The sequence below is a fragment of the Ornithorhynchus anatinus genome, chromosome 8 (assembly GCF_004115215.2).
Source record: "Ornithorhynchus anatinus isolate Pmale09 chromosome 8, mOrnAna1.pri.v4, whole genome shotgun sequence".
Classification (NCBI taxonomy): domain Eukaryota; kingdom Metazoa; phylum Chordata; class Mammalia; order Monotremata; family Ornithorhynchidae; genus Ornithorhynchus; species Ornithorhynchus anatinus.
This window is the reverse complement of record NC_041735.1, coordinates 4,038,568-4,058,037: the sequence shown is the minus strand read 5'-3', so window position 1 is coordinate 4,058,037 and position 19,470 is coordinate 4,038,568. Positions and strand designations below refer to the sequence as shown.

At 46.5% G+C, this 19,470-nt stretch overlaps 1 protein-coding gene across 1 annotated transcript in view; it reads right to left on the bottom strand.

Annotated features, from left to right (window-relative positions):
• RFX7 (regulatory factor X7) overlaps nucleotides 1-19,470 on the bottom strand; it is a 99,163-nt gene that overhangs the window by 30,116 nt on the left and 49,577 nt on the right. Inside the window, exons 2-4 of the mRNA XM_029070533.1 lie at nucleotides 17,662-17,695; nucleotides 1,598-1,680; nucleotides 199-321 (exon numbers count right to left, since the gene is read on the bottom strand). Of these exons, the coding sequence (XP_028926366.1) occupies nucleotides 199-321; nucleotides 1,598-1,680; nucleotides 17,662-17,695 (240 nt within the window). The remainder of the gene's footprint in view (nucleotides 1-198; nucleotides 322-1,597; nucleotides 1,681-17,661; nucleotides 17,696-19,470) is intronic.

Below are 19,470 nucleotides of genomic sequence, written 5' to 3'. Positions count from 1 at the left end.
CGACGGAGAAGTCCACAGTACTTCGGGCTGGTATTCCATCTACCACTCCCGGGTTCCTAGGACTCCCGGGTTCCTAGTATCAGCACCACACAGCCGGGAGACGCTTAGTGAAGAGTTTTACCGCTGAGGAAGCAAACTCCGTTACCTCCGGACTCTTAGAAGCCATTTCCACGCCTGACGCAGGTCCGATTGACTTACTTGTACTCATCATAGACTTCCTGTTTGGGGAGCGAAGTCTCAGGATGTTCTTCCAAGGTGTTTCGAATCCACGAAAAGGCGTGCATTTGCTGTGCCCGGTTCGATGACATGGAACTCTGATCGCTAGTCCCAAAAGAATAGAACACTTTAGATCGACTGAACAGTTCCCTGTGTCAGTTTATAAAATAACAAACAAAAAACCCCAAACCCAGCTCAATTAAATGCCTCCCCAAATTACCAACCAGTAACATATGGAAACATGGATTGTTCCTTTCATAAATGTCAGATTTTTCTCAAAAGCAGATGTTTTTGGAAGGCAACCATCAGATAATCTTTCATTCCACCCCAGTGTGCCCTCTTCTTTTTTTCAGTAGAAAGAATGACCTTATAATGTAGCCAGATATCTAATTCAACTATTGGCTTACTGAGCTGTTATTCAATATGCTAGGGAATTATACAAGGCAGAGTACAGAAAAAGAAATTCCCAACTCAGAGGAATCATAAATTAAAAAAATTACAATAGCCTGGGGTGATTAAGGTGGAAGGGTTTGCATTTTTATTTCATTTATTTTCTTCTTTGACCCCTTTCTACATAGTGTTTAAGAGGGAAGGATGAATTATTACTGAAAGCTTGTGGAAGATGGGAATTTCTGACAGAGAGGAGCCTCAAGAACCAGAAGCTAAAATGACTTAAAGGGTAAGCTGAGGCATGAAAGAAAAGGTAGTTAAGGTATTGACAATGAAAAATAGTGAGGAAAATTACCGTCACCAATTGGAGGAAAATACAGAAAGTCAAACGGGAAATACAGAACTGGAGAAAGCACACAAAGAACAGGATGGTAAATACCTTCAAAGCTAGGCAAAAAGGGAGAATCTGACTTTTGAGTGGTTTTTTTTTTTTTTTACAGCACAAGTGGGAACCAACTAAAGATACAAGGCAAGGGTTGGAAGCCTCCATAAGAATATAAGTTTGGGAGACTTAGCAGACAGAAGAATTACCAATGGTGAGATAAGAGGAGGAGTTGTAAAAGTTTTCATTAAGTGCTTACAGCGAAAAGAGCACTGTATTAAGCACTGGGAAAGAAAAGAGAGGTAGGCATTAGATACAGTCTCTGTCCCTGGGGGAGAGGGGGATGGCGACGTGAAGTCCAAACCAAAGTTTGGAGGCTCCAGTGGCTAATCAGCTCAGAATTCAACCATTCTATTTCCTTCGGGGAATCTGATCAGGAGAGGACACGTTCAGGAAATTTTGGAGGCTCAAGATAACTGAATGTGGATGGTAGAGTAGCAGATTTTCCTAACTCCACATGGAACAAAGATTCACCATCCACGGCCAGGGCCTTCCCGGTTACCCGAGGGCCAAAAAAAGGGCGAGGTCAAGAACCAGGAAGCACGATACCTTTTCTCTCCATTGCTAGGACCAGAAGGCAGCTGAAGGTAGAGGTAGAGTTTCTCTAGGTCTGTAAACTTCTCAACTTCTTGCTAAACGACAAGAATGAAAAAGAACTCTCTGAGAACAGTAACTGGGAGAATAAAAATATGAAATCCACAATAATCAATAGGTTAATGAAACATCAATTGCTTTAGTTTAGCTGCCTTAAATTGAACATTTTAACCATGATCAATAAAATGCATTTGACTTTTTTTGCCAACACCTCAGGAGTAGAAAATTGAGTTGCTCAACTCTTGAAAAAAAACCAAAACATTAAAGCAAAATCAGTAACTTATTCATTCTTAACCCCCAGAATAAGCATCTTTCGGGTCAGGACATAATTTCTCAGGTGATAAAGCGCAGGCAGAAGAGTAAAACTGCTTCGGCTCAGGGAAGACTCCAGAGATGCCAAAGGGCAATAAAAATAATCGGAATAATTATAGTATTTCTTAAATGCTTATTACGTGTCAAGCACTGTTCTAAACACTGGGAAAGATACAAGGTAATCAGGCTGGACCCAGTCCCTATCCAACATGGGGCTTACAGTCTTAATCCCCACTTTACAATTGAGGGAACTGAAGCGGAGAGAAGTTAAGCGACTTGCCCAAGGACGCGCAGCAGGTGAGTGGCGGAACCGGGATTGGAACCCAGGTCCTTCTGACGCCCAGGGTTCTACTCCCGGGTCCGCCACTTGAAATAGCTGCAGTGAACTGCAACTACTGTAGGAGGGGTCTGGCTACCAGAAATCAAAATCCAGTCAGTTCTCCTATAACGTGGAGTTGCATTCTTCCAGAACTCACACTAAGGAAAACTTGCATTGTTGCCCTCAGCATCCCAGGCCTGATGGCACATTCAGGTATATAACTGTTTCTTCAGACACCGAATCAACCGTGTGCCATCCGAAAGGACAAGTGTCAACCAAAGAACCTCCCCTTATTCTGCCTCTGCATTCTATCCAAAACGCGTTCTTAAGACATGCCCTGTGGCCGAACTATCATCATCATAATAATTATAGTATTTGTTAAGTGCTTACTACGTGCCAAGAACTGTACTAAGCGCTGGATCACGATGTGGACTCTTGCGATGCTAACCGTATTACTTGAGAAGAACAGGATGACAGCCAAACTCCTTTCGGCCAAAGGTGAGTCGTATTCTCAGGAGTTTTCCAAGACAGAGAAATTAAGTACCTTAGATAACTACCCATCATTTTCCTCTCCGAGCTTTATTAGGATATTAACACCACTATAAATATTACCACCTACACTCTGGAGAATTGGGAAACACAAACACCAAGATGAAGTATTCTTTTCAGGCCCGTAACACGGTTAAGTGGCAGAAGAAAGAGAATCGAAGACTTTACGTTCAATTTACTTGGCACATAGGTAGGAAGGGGATAGCACATTTTTTTTTTGGCTGTAATTGTAAAGCGCTTACTTTGAGTCAGGCACTGTACTAAGCACTGGGGTAGATATAAGCACAGTGCTCTGCACACAGTAAGCGCTCAATAAATATGACTGAATGAATATGAGGTAATCGGGTTGGACTCGGTCCCTGTCCCATATAGGGCTCACAGTCTTAATCCCCTTATACAGAGAAGTGAGGTGCCTTGCCCAAAGTCACACATCAGACTAGTGGTGGAGACAGGATTAGAACCCAGGTCCTCTGACTCCCAGGCCCACCTTCTGTTCATTAGGCCACACTGCTTCTCACTGAGCGTTCGCTGTACTAAGCGCTCGGGAAAGTGCATCAGAAGATGCCGTTCAAGCCCGCTCCCGCTTTTCCGAGACATATTTACAAACAGGGTAATCGGATACGGTCAATTATCATCGACCAATGGAATTTAGTTGAATCCAGTCAATCAATCAATCAATCCTATTTACTGGGTGCAGACCAGTGTACTAAGCGCTTGGGACAGTATGATACAAACTAGCGGTCGAGTGGGCTGGAGAATACATCACGGACGATGTCTCCCAGAGGCGGGAATGGACTAATGTCCACGCCGGGGTGCCCCGTTCTCACGGAGCCACTACCCATCCGGGCATCCTTTGGCGCGTCGTCCCCCAAGGCGCCCAGAGAGCCGGGGAGGCACCGAGCCACCTGCTGACTGGAGGCTCTCTGTGGGCAGGGGATGGCGGCTACCGCCTCTACCGCCTTGTACTTTCCCACGCACTCAGTCCCGTGGTCTGCACTCGGCTGCCGCACCATCCTTCCCCTCCGCGCTCCGGCCCGCCGTCCTTCTCCCCTCCCTCCGTGCCCGGGGTGGGGAGGGCCGGTGGCGACGGTGCCCCCGTTAGAGGGGGTTCAAGTTCCCTTATCGTCGGCTTTAAAGCACTCAACCGCCTTGCCCGCTCCTACCTCACCTCACTACTTACCTACTCCGACCCAACCCGCACACTTGGCTCCTACGATGCCAACCTTCTCGTTTCACCTCCCTCTCGTCTACGTCGCCGCCGATCTCTCGCCCTGGCCCGCGTCTGGCCTCCCTCAAATCCGGCAGATTCTCCCCACCTTCAAAGCCTTATTGAAGACCATCTCCTCCAAGAGGTCTTCCCTGACTAGGCCCTCATTTCTTCTTCTCCCTCTCCTTCTCCATCACCCTTGAACTTAGATTGCTGCTTTTTATTCACCCCACCCTCAACCTCACAGCACTTATATATACATCCACAATTTGTTTCTATTAATGTCTGTCTCTCCCTCTAGACTGAGTTCACTATGGGCAGGGAACATACCTACCGACAATGCTGCATTGTATTCTTCCAAAAGCTCAGTCCAGTGCTCTGCACACCATAAACACACTCAATAAACACCACACACAGATCGACCGAATAGATGCCACCGATTGACTGGCCATCTCTAAACTGAGGCGGAAATGTTTCTTATTATCAGTCTTCACAGGCCAAGATATCGTCTGTCCTCGCCTCGAGATCCTCTGAATAATTGCAGTGAGATACCGGGGATGTTATTACTACCTAATTTATTTTTATTTGTTCATGGTGGCAAAAAGCAATTACATCCAATGAATATAAATGGGTGTAAATGATATAATTTTCTTACATATGCACATTCGTATACATCAATTCCTACTGTGTTTTGAATTAATATGTAGAACTAATTTGATACAAACGACTTCATTCCCTCATTCAATCTCTACCCGTTCCCATTCAAAGCCAATACATTCCTACCTCCCAGCTATTTCTGTTCAGCGAACCAAATCGCCAATCCACTTCAAGGAGAGCAATATTATTCTCCTTTCTAAAGCTATCTGTGAGGCTATTAGAGGAGTCTTTTCAAGACAGATCCCGTTCTTAGAGCGACTCTACCCCCGAAGGAAATTCAGGACGGCTTTCCCCGCTAATGAGCCTCAAGGCATGTGGTTTGGTGGAGAGAGCAGGGGCCTGGGAGCCAGAATGACCTGGGTTCTAATCCCGGCTCCACCACGTCTGCTCTGTGACCCTGGGCAAATCACTTTATTTCTCTGTGCCTCAGTTGCCTCGTCTGTAAAATGGGGGTGGAACCTGTGAGCCCCATGTGGGACAGGGACTGTGTCCAACCCCATTTCCTTGTCTCTCCCCCAGCATTGAGAACAGTGCCTGCTACAGAGTAAGCGCTGAAATACCATCATCATCATTATTATTATTATGTGGGAGAGGGACTGTGTCCAAACTACCTAACTTGTATCTACTCCAGCGCTCAGAAGAGTCCTTGCTACATAGGAAGCGCTTAACAAGTATCATTATGATTATTTTTATCTTAAGCAGGAGGTGGCCGGAGTCAAGGGCCAAAGTTAACCATTAATTCAATTTTATCTATTGAACGCTTACCGTGTGGAGAGCACTGTATTAAGCGCTTCGGAGAGTACAATGTAACAGAGCTCGTGGACAAGTTCCCTGTCCACCACAGGCTTCCGATCTAGAGGGGGGGAATGTCCCCTTCTTCAAAAACTTCCAATGGATGCCCATTCCTCTCCAAATCAAGGAGAAACTCTTGACCGTTGACTTTAAGGTGCTCGATCACTCTTCCCCCTACTTATTCCCGCTCCTTCCCCACCACACCTTGCCAACTCCATTCTACTCACGCCATCTACTCGTAGAGCCTCACTCTTGTCTTTCTCGTTGCTGACCTCTTACTCACACCATCCCTTCCGCCTTGGAGCTCCCTCCTCCTCGTTGGGCACACCGCTGCTCTCCCCATCTTCAGAGGCCCTTTGGGGAACACATCTCCAAGATGCATTCCGGATTATATCCTCATCTCCACATCCCATTTCCCCTGCAACTGTTATCTCGGCATTTCTGGGTCCCCTAAGCGTGTGGGGACGCTTACACGGTTCTCACTGCAAGTATGGACCTACGTTTACACTCGATTGCTTCAGCGTGGCCTAGTGGATAGAGCGCGGATCTGGGAGACGGAAGGATCTGGGTTCTAATCCCGCCTCTGCCCTACGTCTGCTGTGTGAACTTGGGCAAATCACATGGCAAGTCACTCTGCATGCAGTGAGCGCTCGACAAATCTAACTGAATGACATATTCATAGTATTTATGGAACACCTACTGAATGCAGTGCACTATATAAGTGCATATATATATATACACACACACATACACGTGCTTGAAAGGCACAACATAAACACACAGTGTGTTATACTATTAATAATAATTGTAACATTAGTTAGTGGACTGCTATGAGCCATGCACTGTACTGAGCACTGGGGTGGATAATCAGGATAATCAGGTTGAATACAGTCCCTGTCACACAGAGTTTAAGGTGATGGGTATTTAATTCCCATTTTAAAGATGATGAAACTGAGGCACAGAGCAGTTAAGTGACTTGTCCAAAGTCACATAGTAGGCAAGTGGCAGAGCCAGGATTAGAAGCCAAGTCCCCTGGCTTCCAGACCTATGTTTTAAAGAAGCAGCGTGGCTCAGTAGGAAGAGCCCGGGCTTGGGAGTCAGAGGTCATGGGTTCGAATCCCGGCTCTGCCACTTGTCAGCTGTGTGACTGTGGGCAAGTCACTTCACTTCTCGGTGCCTCAGTAACCTCATCTGTAAAATGGGGATGAAGACTGTGAGCCTCACCTGGGACAACCTGATGACCCTGTATCTATCCCAGGGCTTAGAACAATGCTCTGCACATAGTAAGTGCTTAACAAACACCAACATTATTCATTCATTCAATAGTATTTATTGAGCGCTTACTATGTGCAGAGCACTGTACTAAGCGCTTGGAATGAACAAGTCAGCAACAGAGAGAGAAAGGCCCTGCCATTTGACGGGCTTACTATTATTATCTCCTAGGCATGCCCACGGGGACCTACCTGATAATTATTATTATGGGATTTGTTAAAGCTGGGGTACTACTAGTTAAATCAGGTTGTAAAAACTCCCTGTTCCACAGGGGGCTGGCAGTCTAAGTACAAGGAAAAACACGCACTGAACCTCATTTTACAGATGAGGGAACTGAGGCACAGAGAAGTTAAGTGACTCGCCTAAGGACAAACGGCATGCAACTGGCAGAGTCAGAATTCGAACCCAGGTTCTCTGACTTCCAGGCCGTTGTTCTTTCCACTAGGTCAGGCTGCTCCTCCAAATGGTGGGAGAGGAGGGGGACACAGAGACAGAAACAGTCACAGCAGGGGAATCAAAATAAAGAAAACTGAATGTTTGAAAACACCTAACTAAATAAATGCCGCGGGTCTTCCCATATGAATATATAAGTGCATTAGGTGACTGAAGGACCGTTAAATTCGTAAGGCGGGGAGGAAGAGAAATAATTCCTCTGGCTGGTCACAAAACTTGGCGTTAGCTACTGGATCTACTTTTCGAGGGAATAATTTCGGTCGCTTCCTCTTCTGCAAAACCGCGCTCAATCGTCCATGAAGCCTTTCTTTCCGGGCTACCCAACCTCGGTCGAGTCCCACCAAGCCCTGCGGAAAACACCTTCTCCCTTCCATTCTGAATTCTCAGCACCTTCGATTTTTCTGCCCAGTCAGCGCTGTAGTCGGCACCAGAATTAGTCGAGAAGCGACTGCCTCCCGAGTCGAAGAGACACCATCAGCGGAGTGAGAAAATATCTGTTCTCCCCCCGCCCCGCCCCACTTATACTGCGGGTTCCCCTTGGGACAGGGGCCGAGTCTGAACGGATTATCTTTTCTACCCCAGAGTTTAACATATTGCTTTGGCATGGACTAAGATTATCATTACGATTAATGACAATAACTATTACCCAACTGAATATCTGAATGAAGGCTACTGCTTTCCTAGTATACCCCCAGATCTCTCTGGCAGGCAGCTTTGGAAGCTTTCTGGCTCCAAGGGACTAACTATGCTTGCAGCGTGGCTTAGTGCCAAGATCACGGGCCTGGGAGTCAGAGGACGTGGGTTCTAATCCCAGCTCCGCCACTTGTCCGCTGTGTGACTGTGGGCAACCCACTTTCATTCAATAGTATTTATTGAGCGCTTACTATGTGCAGAGCACTGTACTAAGCGCTTGGGATGAACAAGTCGGCAACAGATAGAGACAGTCCCTGCCGTTTGACGGGCTTACAGTCTAATCGGGGGAGACGGACAGACAAGAACAATGGCACTAAACAGCGTCAAGGGGAAGAACATCTCGTAAAAACCGATGGCAACTAAATAGAATCAAGGCGATGTACAATTCATTAACAAAATAAATAGGGTAACGAAAATATATACAGTTGAGCGGACGGGTACAGTGCTGTGGGGATGGGAAGGGAGAGGTGGAGGAGCAGAGGGAAAAGGGGAAAATCTTCTTCCTTCACTTCACTTCTCCGTGCCTCAGTTACCACATCTGTAAAACGGGGATGAAGACTGGGAGCCCCACGTGGGACAACGGGATTACCTTTTATCTCCCCCGCGCTTAGAACAGTGCTGGCCACACAGTAAGTGCTTAACAAATATCACTATTATTATTATTATTATTGAAGAGCTGGCAAGGGCTATCTACAATTTGTAGGGAAAAGATCCTCGCTTTTGTGCAAAAGTGGATTGCGCCGCCTGAGAAAATAGAGATAAATATAGCAGGAGAATCAGGCACTGTCAACAGGTGGCCCGAGTTGTCAGATGTCCCAAGCGGAAAAGCGGCAGCCTGGCCTGGTGGAAAGAGCATGGCTTGGGAGTCGGAGGACGTGAGTTCTAATCCTGAGCTCTGCCACTTGTCTGCTACGTGACCTTGGGCAAGTCACTTAACTGATTATCTTGTATCTACTCCAGTGCTTAGAACGGTGCTTGCACGTAGCAATAAATATCATAATTATTATTATCACGGGCTTGGAAGTCCCAGCTCTGCCAAATGCTTGCTCTGCGACCTTGGGCAAGTCGCTTAATTTCTCTGGAACGCAGTTCTGCTGTTTTCCCTCCTACTTAGACTGTGAGCCCCATGCGGGACAGGGACTGCGTCCAATCTAATTCACTTGGACAATGTTTGACACAGAGTGAGCACTTAACAAATACCATTAAAAAAAAAAGGTGAAGGCTGACTGCCGAGGAGATTCATCAAGAGGGGAGAAAAAAAAATCAAGGCGCACCAAGAAGATACTGATTTAAAGGGGTTTTTCTTCCTTCAGGCCAGTCTCTTTGGGATTTAAAATTTAACGGGAAGCTGAAAATTCCTGGAATCAATTACCCAGAAGTAGCTCCTTTCCGCATACACCACCTCCCCAGGAGACCCCTTTATTTTTGGGAGGGGGGAAAGGGGAGGCTACTTGTTAAGCTCTTACTATAATAATAATGGTGGTATTTGTTAAGCGCTTACTGTGTGCAAAGCACTGTTCTAGGCGCTGGGGGGATATAAGGTGATCAGGTTGTCCCACGTGGAGCTCACAGTTTTAATTCCCATTTTACAGATGAGGGAACTAAGGCCCAGAGAAGTGAAGTGACTTGCCCAACGTCACACAGCTGGCAAGCGGCGGAGCGGGTACTTGAACCCATGACCTCTGACTCCCAAGCCCGGGCTCTTGCCACTGAGCCGCGCTGTGTCCAATGTGATTAACTTACAGCTACCTGAGCTCCTCCCAGTACAGGGCTTGACACATTGTAAGTGCTATGTGCCAAGCACTGTTCTAAACACTGGGATAAATGCAAGTTAGTCGGGTCAGACACAGTCCCTGTCCCACTCGGGTCTCAGAGCCCCGGTACGAGGGAGAACAAGTATTGAAACCCTCTTTGACAGCTGAGTAAATTGATGATGGTGATGGCATTTAAGCGCCTACTATGTGCAAAACACTGTTATAGGCACTGGGGAGGATAGGATTGTCCCACGTGGGGTTCACAGTCTTCACTCCCATTTTACAGGTGAGGTCACTGAGGCCCAGAGAAGTGAAGTGACTTGCCCAAGGCCACACAGCTGACAAGCGGCAGAGCCGGGATTGGAACCCACGACTTCTGACTGCCAAGCCCGGGCTCTTTCCACTGAGACACGCCGCTTCTCAATCGAGGCACAGACAAGTGAGGTATTCAATAAATACTACTGAATGAATGAAGTGATCTGCCTAAGGTCACACAGTCGGCGGGCGGCGAAGCCGGGATCGGAACCCAGATCCTCCGCCTTCCAGGCCCGTGCTCTTTCCGCTAGGCCACGCTGCGTCCTCAACTTTGGGGCACCGTAGAATTTTAGCCCTGGAGCCTTTCGGAGTGGCGCCTAAGTCTCAAGGAGGAAGCCCCGAGAGAGGGGCTCGCTTCTACGGGGCCTTTAGACGCTGGGACTCATCAAAGGGCTGATCGCTGAGGAAACTGTCGGCAGATGATCGACAGAGGGGCAGGCAAGAGGAGAAAGTGAGTACCGGAGGTGGGATGAGGGCTGGGACGGAGTTGGGGGAGACGGTCCAGGGAGAAGGGGCTTGAGAGCCAGCGGCGGCACTGCTCAGTGGAAAGAGCCCGGGCTTAGGAGTCAGAGGTCACGGGTTCTAATCCCGGCTCTGCCACCTGTCAGCTGTGTGACTTCGGGCAAGTCACTTCGCTTCTCAGTGTCTCAGTTCCCTCATCTGGAAAATGGCTGTGAGCTCCATGTGGGACAACCTGATCCCCTTGCATCTCCCCCAGTGCTCGGAACAGTGCTCGGCACACAGTTAGCGCTTAACAAATACCAATATTATTATTATTATTGTTATCTCGAGGGAAGGAGCACAGGCCAGTTGTTGTCTCCCAGTCTCCCACATATAACCGGTCCCTTTTTCCAGACGAAACATACAGGGGTATGTGCTAACATGTGCCCTATTGGCTGAAACTGATATATACATGTTGCCAATTTTAGCAAAGAAGTTGGCAAAATGAATCGCTGTGGAAAATAAACCAACTGCAGGCTATCTCTTTCTCTCTCACACATACACACAGAAAAACCAGCTCTGCCATTGGCCACATTCTATTTTTTTCCCCTTACGGAGAGAGAGTAAGACTGTCCTGAGATAAAAATAATAATGTTGGCATTTGTTAAGCTCTTACTATGTGCCGAGCACTGTTCTAAGCACTGGGGTAGACACAGGGTAATCAGGATGTCCCACGTGAGGCTCAAAGTCTCAATCCCCATTTTACAGATGAGGTCACTGAGGCACAAGAGAAGTGAAGCGACTTGCCCACAGTCACACAGCAGACAAGGGGCAGAGCCGGGATTCGAACCCATGACCTCTGTCTCCCAAGTCCAAGCTTTTTCCACCGAGCCAAGCTGCCTCTCCTAGCAACGCAGTAAACGTGCATCATGAACCCTAATTAACCCCACAGCGCTTAAGTACATATGTTTAAATTGGGTATTCTAAGTTATAATTTATTATAAATGATATTATTATTTATTGATACTGTCATCCCCTCTAGACTGTTAGCTCACTGTGGGACAAGTCTGCTGGCTCTGTCGTATTGTACTCTCCCAAGCACTTAGTTTGGGGTTCTGCACATAGTAAGCACTCAATAAAGACCATCGATTGACTATTTTACCAAGCCCAAGGGGAAAAAACCCAAAATTTAACCTTTTTCTGTGACCAGACTTAAGGCCACAGGCACTGTATTCAGCTCGGTTGAAAAATGTCATTTCTAGCTGGTACAATGTATAGAAAAAATATCAGCCAAAGCAAGAATCTGCTTTGAAAACACATTTGATTATAATTGATTGCTACATCTTTGGATTCTAACATACCACATCACGATTATCTTATTAATTTCAGAGAATTCTGGTTTGGCCTGTCTGCGTTCAGAGAGTGTGAGACAACCACGGGACGAGGTGGCTAAATTCAGAATTATTCATGGTGTAAAGCCTGATGAAGATACAAGGTCAACTTTTAATCTTTCCTTCTTGAAAAATTCCTCCTAGAACCTTTACCTTGATAAGACAACCAACTGATTGGATGAGTCTCAAAAGAGTTATACACACTCGGTCTTCTGGCCTGACTGATAACAGCAGTGCGCTCTCAATATGAAAAATACCTCTGAGCAGGGAATTCAAGAACAGCCTTTATATACAGTCACTACCGGCACTGGAAGGTAATTACTGGTTTACCAGAGGCTTAGACTGCATAAACCAGGTCCCTTTTGGGCAATTTCCCTAGATCAATTTGTAGTCATTGACCTACTTTTTGGGCAACTTTTTTAAAAAAAAATCTATTTTTTTAAAAATTGGAAATAGAATAAAAATCTTCCGGCCATTTCCAAACAACAGGAGTTGTTTGGACTATGGTGCAGTTGTGTGACAGCTTATAACAAAGGAAAGGAAACGTCTCTTTGGATAGAACCAGCAGATACGTTTCTGTTTCAATGGGAAAACCAAAGAGGAAGTCCGACGTTCCCGCGAAACGGCGAGCGGCAACTATTGGAGATCCCTTTGACACAGACAGGTTCTAGAATGCTAATCCAAATATTGGCTTTATGAGCTGATTCGCTGCCCTATCTGAACTGCAAACGGAGGTCAATTACAGTCAGTTCTCCCGCAAAGCCAGAATTGTCTTCTGGAAGAATCCTTCGTTAAGGAAAGCGTGCGTTACTGTCCACGTGCCTGGACCGAGTCCACGCCCATACACGCAACTCTCCTTCTGCACTGCATCATCCCAACAGATGTGTGTTTTCGGAAGAACATTCCCAAATCCGCCCATCGTGTTCTACCCAAAATGTGAGGGGGACAAAACCCTTTTTGGCAGAACGGACGGGAGGCTGGGTTCTCTGAGAATGTGTTTTCAGTCATTCCTTCATTCCTCCATTTCTATTTTTTGAGCGCTTACTGTGTGCAGAGCGCTGTACTAAGCGCTTGGGAAAGTACAAGGCAGCAATAAAAGGAGACAATTCCTGCCCACAATGAGCTCACAGTCTAGAGGCGGGGAGAAAGACATCAATACCACTGACATCAATATAAATAAATAAAAAATCAGATAGATAATAATAATAATAATGTTGGTATTTGTTAAGCGCCTACTAGGTGCCGAGCACTGTTCTAAGCGCTGGGGGAGACACAGGGGAATCAGCTTGTCCCACGTGGGGCTCACAGTCTCAATCTCCATTTTACAGATGAGGTAACTGAGGCACCGAGAAGTGAAGTGACTTGCCCACAGTCACACAGCTGACAAGTGGCCGAGCCGGGGTTCGAACCCATGACCTCTGACTCCAAAGCCCGGGCTCTTTCCACTGAGCCATGCTGCTTCTCTAAGATACATAAGTGCTGTGGGGCGGGGAGGGAGGGGAAGAGCAAAGGGAGCGAGTCAGGGTGACGCGGAAGGGAATGCGACATGAGGAAAACCGGGGCTTAGTCTGAGAAGTTAACCGATCGATCAATGGTATTATTGAGCACTGGAATGATCTTATATCAGTGCTAGGCACACGGTAAGCGCTTAACAAATGCTACAATTATTACTATTTTTATTACACCACTACCAAAAGAAACAGGCTTCTCGCTGGCAATCTCAAAATCATGAGCAGGAAAAATGGTATCTCAACTGCACACAAGCTAAAATCAAATACGTATCTGAGATTCCTCTGCTCAACTTCAAACACCCAAGGATCCACCAACATTAAGCAGTGGACCCAAAATCAACATTAAATGGAAATTTCCTTAAACTTCAGTTTACTAACCTTTTAAAACAACATTCCTTTCTTTTGTTTTCTATTTATTCACCTGCCTTTCCTTTTTATTAATTTAGTGTAAAATTAGTGATCGAAAATGGAGAATTTCTGAAGGTGATCTGCTTGCGAACAAGGGGAGACTCATGAACTCAGTATCCTAAGAAAAAAGAGACAAAAGAATTCATCTCACAATCTGATGGAGGAGGAAGAGAAGTAGAATAAAAATAATCTGAGAGATACCTAGGGAAAAAATGCAGAGATTAAAGAGTACGTGGAAAATTCCTAGGCTTTATGGAGGGAAGAGAGAGAGTGTGAGTGAGGGAGAGAGTACAGGCAAGCTCCGTGAAAGATTCGCTCCTGGGTTCTAATTCCAGCTCTGCCCCACGTCTGCTGTATGACCTTGGACAAGTCACTCACTTCTTTGGGCCTCAGTTACCTCATCTGTAAAATCCATCCATTCAGTCGTACTTATTGAGCACGCTTACTGTGTGCAGAGCGCTGTACTAAGCGACTGGAAAGTAAAATTCGGCAACAGAGACAATCCCTGCCCACAGCGGGCTCACAGTCTAGAAGGGAGGAGACAGACATCAAAACAAGTAGACAAGCATCAATAAATACAATTATAGATATATATAATCATTAATATAAACAGAATTATAACTACATACATACATACACAAGAGTTGCAGGGTGGAGGGTAGAGCAAGGGGAGCGAGTTGGGGCAATGGGGAGGGGCAGCAGAGGAAAAGAGGGGATTAAAATGGGAATTAAGACTGTGAGCGTCATGTGGGGCACGGACTGTGTCCAACCTGATCATCTTATATATACTCCAGTGCTTAGTGCAGGGTCTGGCACGCAGTAAGTGCTTGACAAATAACATAAAAAACCCTAGGGTTATTTTTATGGAGCAGGGAGGCTTATTGCCCTTTAGTGTACTCCGAGAAGCATCCAACATTGGCAACCCATTGTGGAGCTACATACTGAAGAAAGGTTAAGGTTAGCCGACCAGAAGAGTGCCCCGCAAAAGATTAAAATAAAACTGCTTCTGGCTGGAGTGGCCCTCGGAAAGGCCGATTATATTACCCGTGTTGACCAACCTGCAAAATACACACGGGCCTCTATTTTGATGGAACAAAGGTCAATGCTGGAATTCCTCTTCGTCGAGTTAAGATGGAAAAAAAAAAAGGAAAAATGACATTCTAAATTCAGTCTGCTTCTCCATGACCCGATGGCACCATTAGAAAGTAAAAAGGCACACCCACGGAGAAACAGATTCGCAGCTGACTGTGGTGTAAATAACACGGGCAATCTGCCCGACTCCCAAGCTGCGGCAAGAACGCTGGGGGTCGGAAAGCGGGTGGAGGTCGGGCGTCCGGGAGGCTGAAATACGACCGCAGCTCTGGGTTCTTCCACAGTGGTGAGGGGTGAGGGGTGAGGAGACCGTAAGCTCGTTGTGAATAGGGAACGTCTCTGTTTATCGTTCTACTGTCCTCTCCTGTGCGCTTAGTACAGTGGTCTGCGCACAGTAAGCGCTCCATAAATACCGTTGACTGATCGATTACACCCATCTGGGACACCGTGAGGGGAGGGATACGCTTGAAAAGAGAAAGCTCGCACCTTAACTTTGTGGTCCAAAAAGTGCATCTGTAAGTCAGTCGGTCATCTGTATTTACTGAGCGCTTACTGCGCGCAGAGTGCTGTACTATGCGCTTGGGAGAGCACGATGTAACCATATAACAGACACATTCCCTGCCCACAAGCATTACAAGTTTGTAACTCATGCACGGAGTTTTACAAATTTACAAAGCGGTGGCCTCCATTTTCTCTGTGAACAGAAAATGGCCACCCCATGGGTTCCATCTTTGGCTCAGAGAAGCAAGGGCCAAGCTTTCTCAGCTCTTAGGCCCAGAAGCTCCGCACCACCTCCTCCTCACCACCCCAACTGTTGACCCTGGCCGAAGGTTAGTAAATTAGCAGGCTGGCTCTCCGACAGAGGAGGCAGAACAGGATTGTTGTATTCTCCAAGTGCTCAGAACAGTGCTCTGCATACAGAAAGCGCTCAGTAAATACGAATGTGTGAGTGAGGATTTACTGATTTATCGAGGAAGTTGAAAACCAGGAGGATTGGGGGACTGAGGAAGAAGGAGAGGGAGAGAGAAAGGTGCGGGAAGCAGCGGGGCCTAGCAAAAAGAGCCCGGGCCTGGGAGTCGGAAGAACCTGGGTTCTAATCCTGACTCCGCCTCTCGTCTGTTTGGGCAAGTCGCTTCTCTGGGCCTCAATTCCCTCATCTGAAAAACGGGGACTAAGACTGGGAGCCCCACGTGGGACAGGGACCGTGTCCACCCTGAACAGCTTGTGCCTACCCCAGCATTTTGTACGGCGTGCCTGGCACATAGTAAGCGCTTAACAAATACCATTTAAGAAAAAAAAAGGGTGGGGAGGAAAGGGCGAGGGAGGGGAAGGGCGAGAAAGAGAAGGCCTGCAGTCACAAGTCTGAAGAGCGAGCGGGAAGCGTTGGCTGGCAGCATTAAGGGGTTCTGGGGATCGGTTAGGGCAGACTCTCCGGTTGGTCGGGGCAGGCCCGGCTCAGGACGCCTTTAAGGAGCCGGTGCTCGGAAGCCGCCCGGGCCAGCCCCCGCCCGAGGAGGCATCGGGTTCCGCTCGCCCGCGGATGTGTCTCGGCAAGACCGAGGGCGCTACGGATACGTTCTAAAATTAAACTCTTGAACTTCTCGTGGACTGGGCTCTTAAAGAGCTACGCGACTCCGAGAGGGCGGTGCAGCGTCGGGAGCGTCTTCTGGGATTTTAAAAGCCCGGGAGGCGGAGCGGACTAGTGGAAAGGGCCCGGGCCTGGGAGTCAGAGGACTTGGGTTCGAGACCCGGCTCTGCCGGATGCTTGCTGTGTGACCTGGGGCAGGTCTCCTCTCCTAAGCAGCATGGTGTAGTGATAGAGCACGGGCCTGGGATCAGAAGGTCATGGGTTCTAATCCAGGCTCCGCCACTTGTCTGCATTGTGGCCTTGGGCAAGTCACTTCACTTTTCTGTGACTCAGTTACCTCATCTGTAAATTGGGGATCGAGACCGTGAGCCCCACATGGGGCGGGGACTGTGTCCAACCCAATTTGCTTGTATCCACCCCAGAGCTTAGAACAGGGCTTGGCACATAATAATAATAATAATGATGATGTTGGTATGTGTTAAGTGCTTACTATGCGCAGAGCACTGTTCTAAGCACTGGGGGTAGATACAGGATAATCAGGTTGTCCCATGTGAGGCTCACAGTTAATTCTCATTTTACAGATGACGTAACTGAGGCACCGAGCAGTTAAGTGACTCGCCCACGGTCACGCAGCTGACAAGTGGCAGGGCCGGGATTTGAACCCATGGCCTAGTAAGTGCTTTACAGATCCCATAATTATTATTATTATCATTATTACTTAGACTGTGAGCCCCATGTGGGATGGGAACTGTGTCCAACCCAATTAACTTGTACTGAGCTTAGGACAGTGTTTGACACACAGTAAGCACTTAACAAATACCATTTAAAAAAATGTTGAAGCCTGACTGCTGAGGGGATTCATCAAGAGAAAAAATAAATCAGCACTAAGAACAGTGTTTGACACATAGTAAACGCTTAACAAATACCATTTAAAAAAAAAAAGCCTGACACCAGAAAAATGTCCATTTATCACCAACGCTTGACTCAAAAGCTGACTGTTCAGGAAGAGTCAACAAGCTTCAAACAACTGATGACCTACATATAAAATCCCATCTGGACTCCCTTGAAGTCTGCGGTCTTCGCTGTATGGACCGCTGTTATGACAAAAACACTCCGGCTGGATTGAAATGATGAATATGGAACCTTTAATAGAGGTTACTTTTAAAATCATTATCTACCATAGACTACTGTCTTCTGAACAACAACAGTAAAAATAAGCCTTGTGAAAGGAGACAAATCTCTAGAATATCAATGGCGTTACTTACCAAAATGCAGTCCACCTTAGATTGTACAGGTTTGCTGAAAAAGAAAAAGAAAATTAAGTTAATCACTACAGTAAATATAAACACTGCAGACTGCGGGCATTATTCCTTTAACACTGGATGCTCGTTACAGGCAGGGAACATGTCTAATTCAGTCGCTCTGCAGTCTTCCAGGAGCTTAGCACAGTGTGCTGCACACAGTAAGCGCTCAATAAATACCTCTGATTGATTGATTACCTCAGAGGAAGACAGGCTGAGTGAGGGACCAATCCCCTTTTCAGAACGGGAAAATGGACAAAATTCTCATGGACTTTTTTCCTGCTCATAAAAAATAATGAGAATAATCATAATGGTACTTGTCTTAATCCCCATTTTACAGATGAGGTAACCGAGGCACAGAGAAGTTAAATGACTTGCCCAAAGTCACACAGTTGACAAGCGGTGGAGCCGACATTAGAACCCATGACCTCTGACTCTCAAGCCCGGGCTCTTTCCACTGAGCCGCGCTGCTTTGCAACCCCCAGGTACAAAAGTTTGGTGAAAATGAATGAAAAAAATATACTGTTTCATGCTAGGGCTTCAAGTACAAAGCTCTTCCACATTTTATCAAAACTGGCAGTTGGAAATTTTCTGAAGTCCCCTGTTAAATAAATGCATTGTCGTTACGCATGGCTATCACTAGCTATATTGAACAGTCTCTCACGTGTTCAACTCGAGACACTCCTTGAATTTTTTTTTATTTCCTGTTTGTTTCCTGAGGTAACTTGCTTAGAATTTAAAGACTGGTGACAAAAGATTGGTAACATTTTTGGAGACAGTACAAGGAGCAGTACTTTTTAAAGGCGGAAAAAACAGTTGACTAAAATCTGTGGGGGTAGAGTCATTTAATAAAGTATAGGAGCAAAAATAACGGCAATGAATAAATCAATTTGCGTGGGAAAGATATACAAATGAGCCAAAAGGTCACTGCGTTCACTTCCATTCACTCGTATTTCATTCATTCGTATTGAGAGCTTTCTGTGTGCAAAGCATTATACTAAGCGCTTGGGAAAGGACAATATAACAGCAAACAGACACGTTCCATCATCACAACGAACTCACAGTTTAGAGGGGGTGACAGACATTAACATACACACATACGTAAATTACAGATTGAATTATGATTTGTATTTTTGGGTCAGAGCGAGCAGCAGGACAACAGATGTCCTGAAATGTGGCTGCTTAAGTTCAGTAAATAATAATGAATAATAATAATAATGATGATGGTATTTGTTAAGCACTTACTATGTGCTGAGCACTGTTCTAAGCTCTGGGGTAGATATAAGGTACGCAGATTGTCTCATGTGGGGCTCACGGTCTGAATCCCCATTTTACAGATGAGGTCAGTGAGGCGCAGAGAAGTGAAATGACTCGCCCAAAGTCACCCAGCTGATAAGTGGTGGAGCCGGGATTCGAACCCATGACCTCTGACTCCCAAGCCCGGGGTCTTTCCACTGAGCCACGCTGCTGCTTCAACTAGAGGAAATTGAGGAAGCAGCACGGCCAGCGGATAGAACCTGGGCCTGAGATGCAGAAGACTTGGGTTCCACTCCCGGCTCCGCCACTTGTCGGCCGCGTGATCTTGGGCAAGTCACTTCACTTCTCTGTGACTCAGTTGCCTCAAAACGGGGATTAAGACTGTGAGTCCCAAATGGGACACGGATTGGGTCCAACCTGATTAGCTTGTATCTACCCCAAGGCTTAATACAGTGCCTGGCACATAGTAAGTCTTAAACAAATACCACTGAAAAAATACTTAGTCTTAGCCATGGC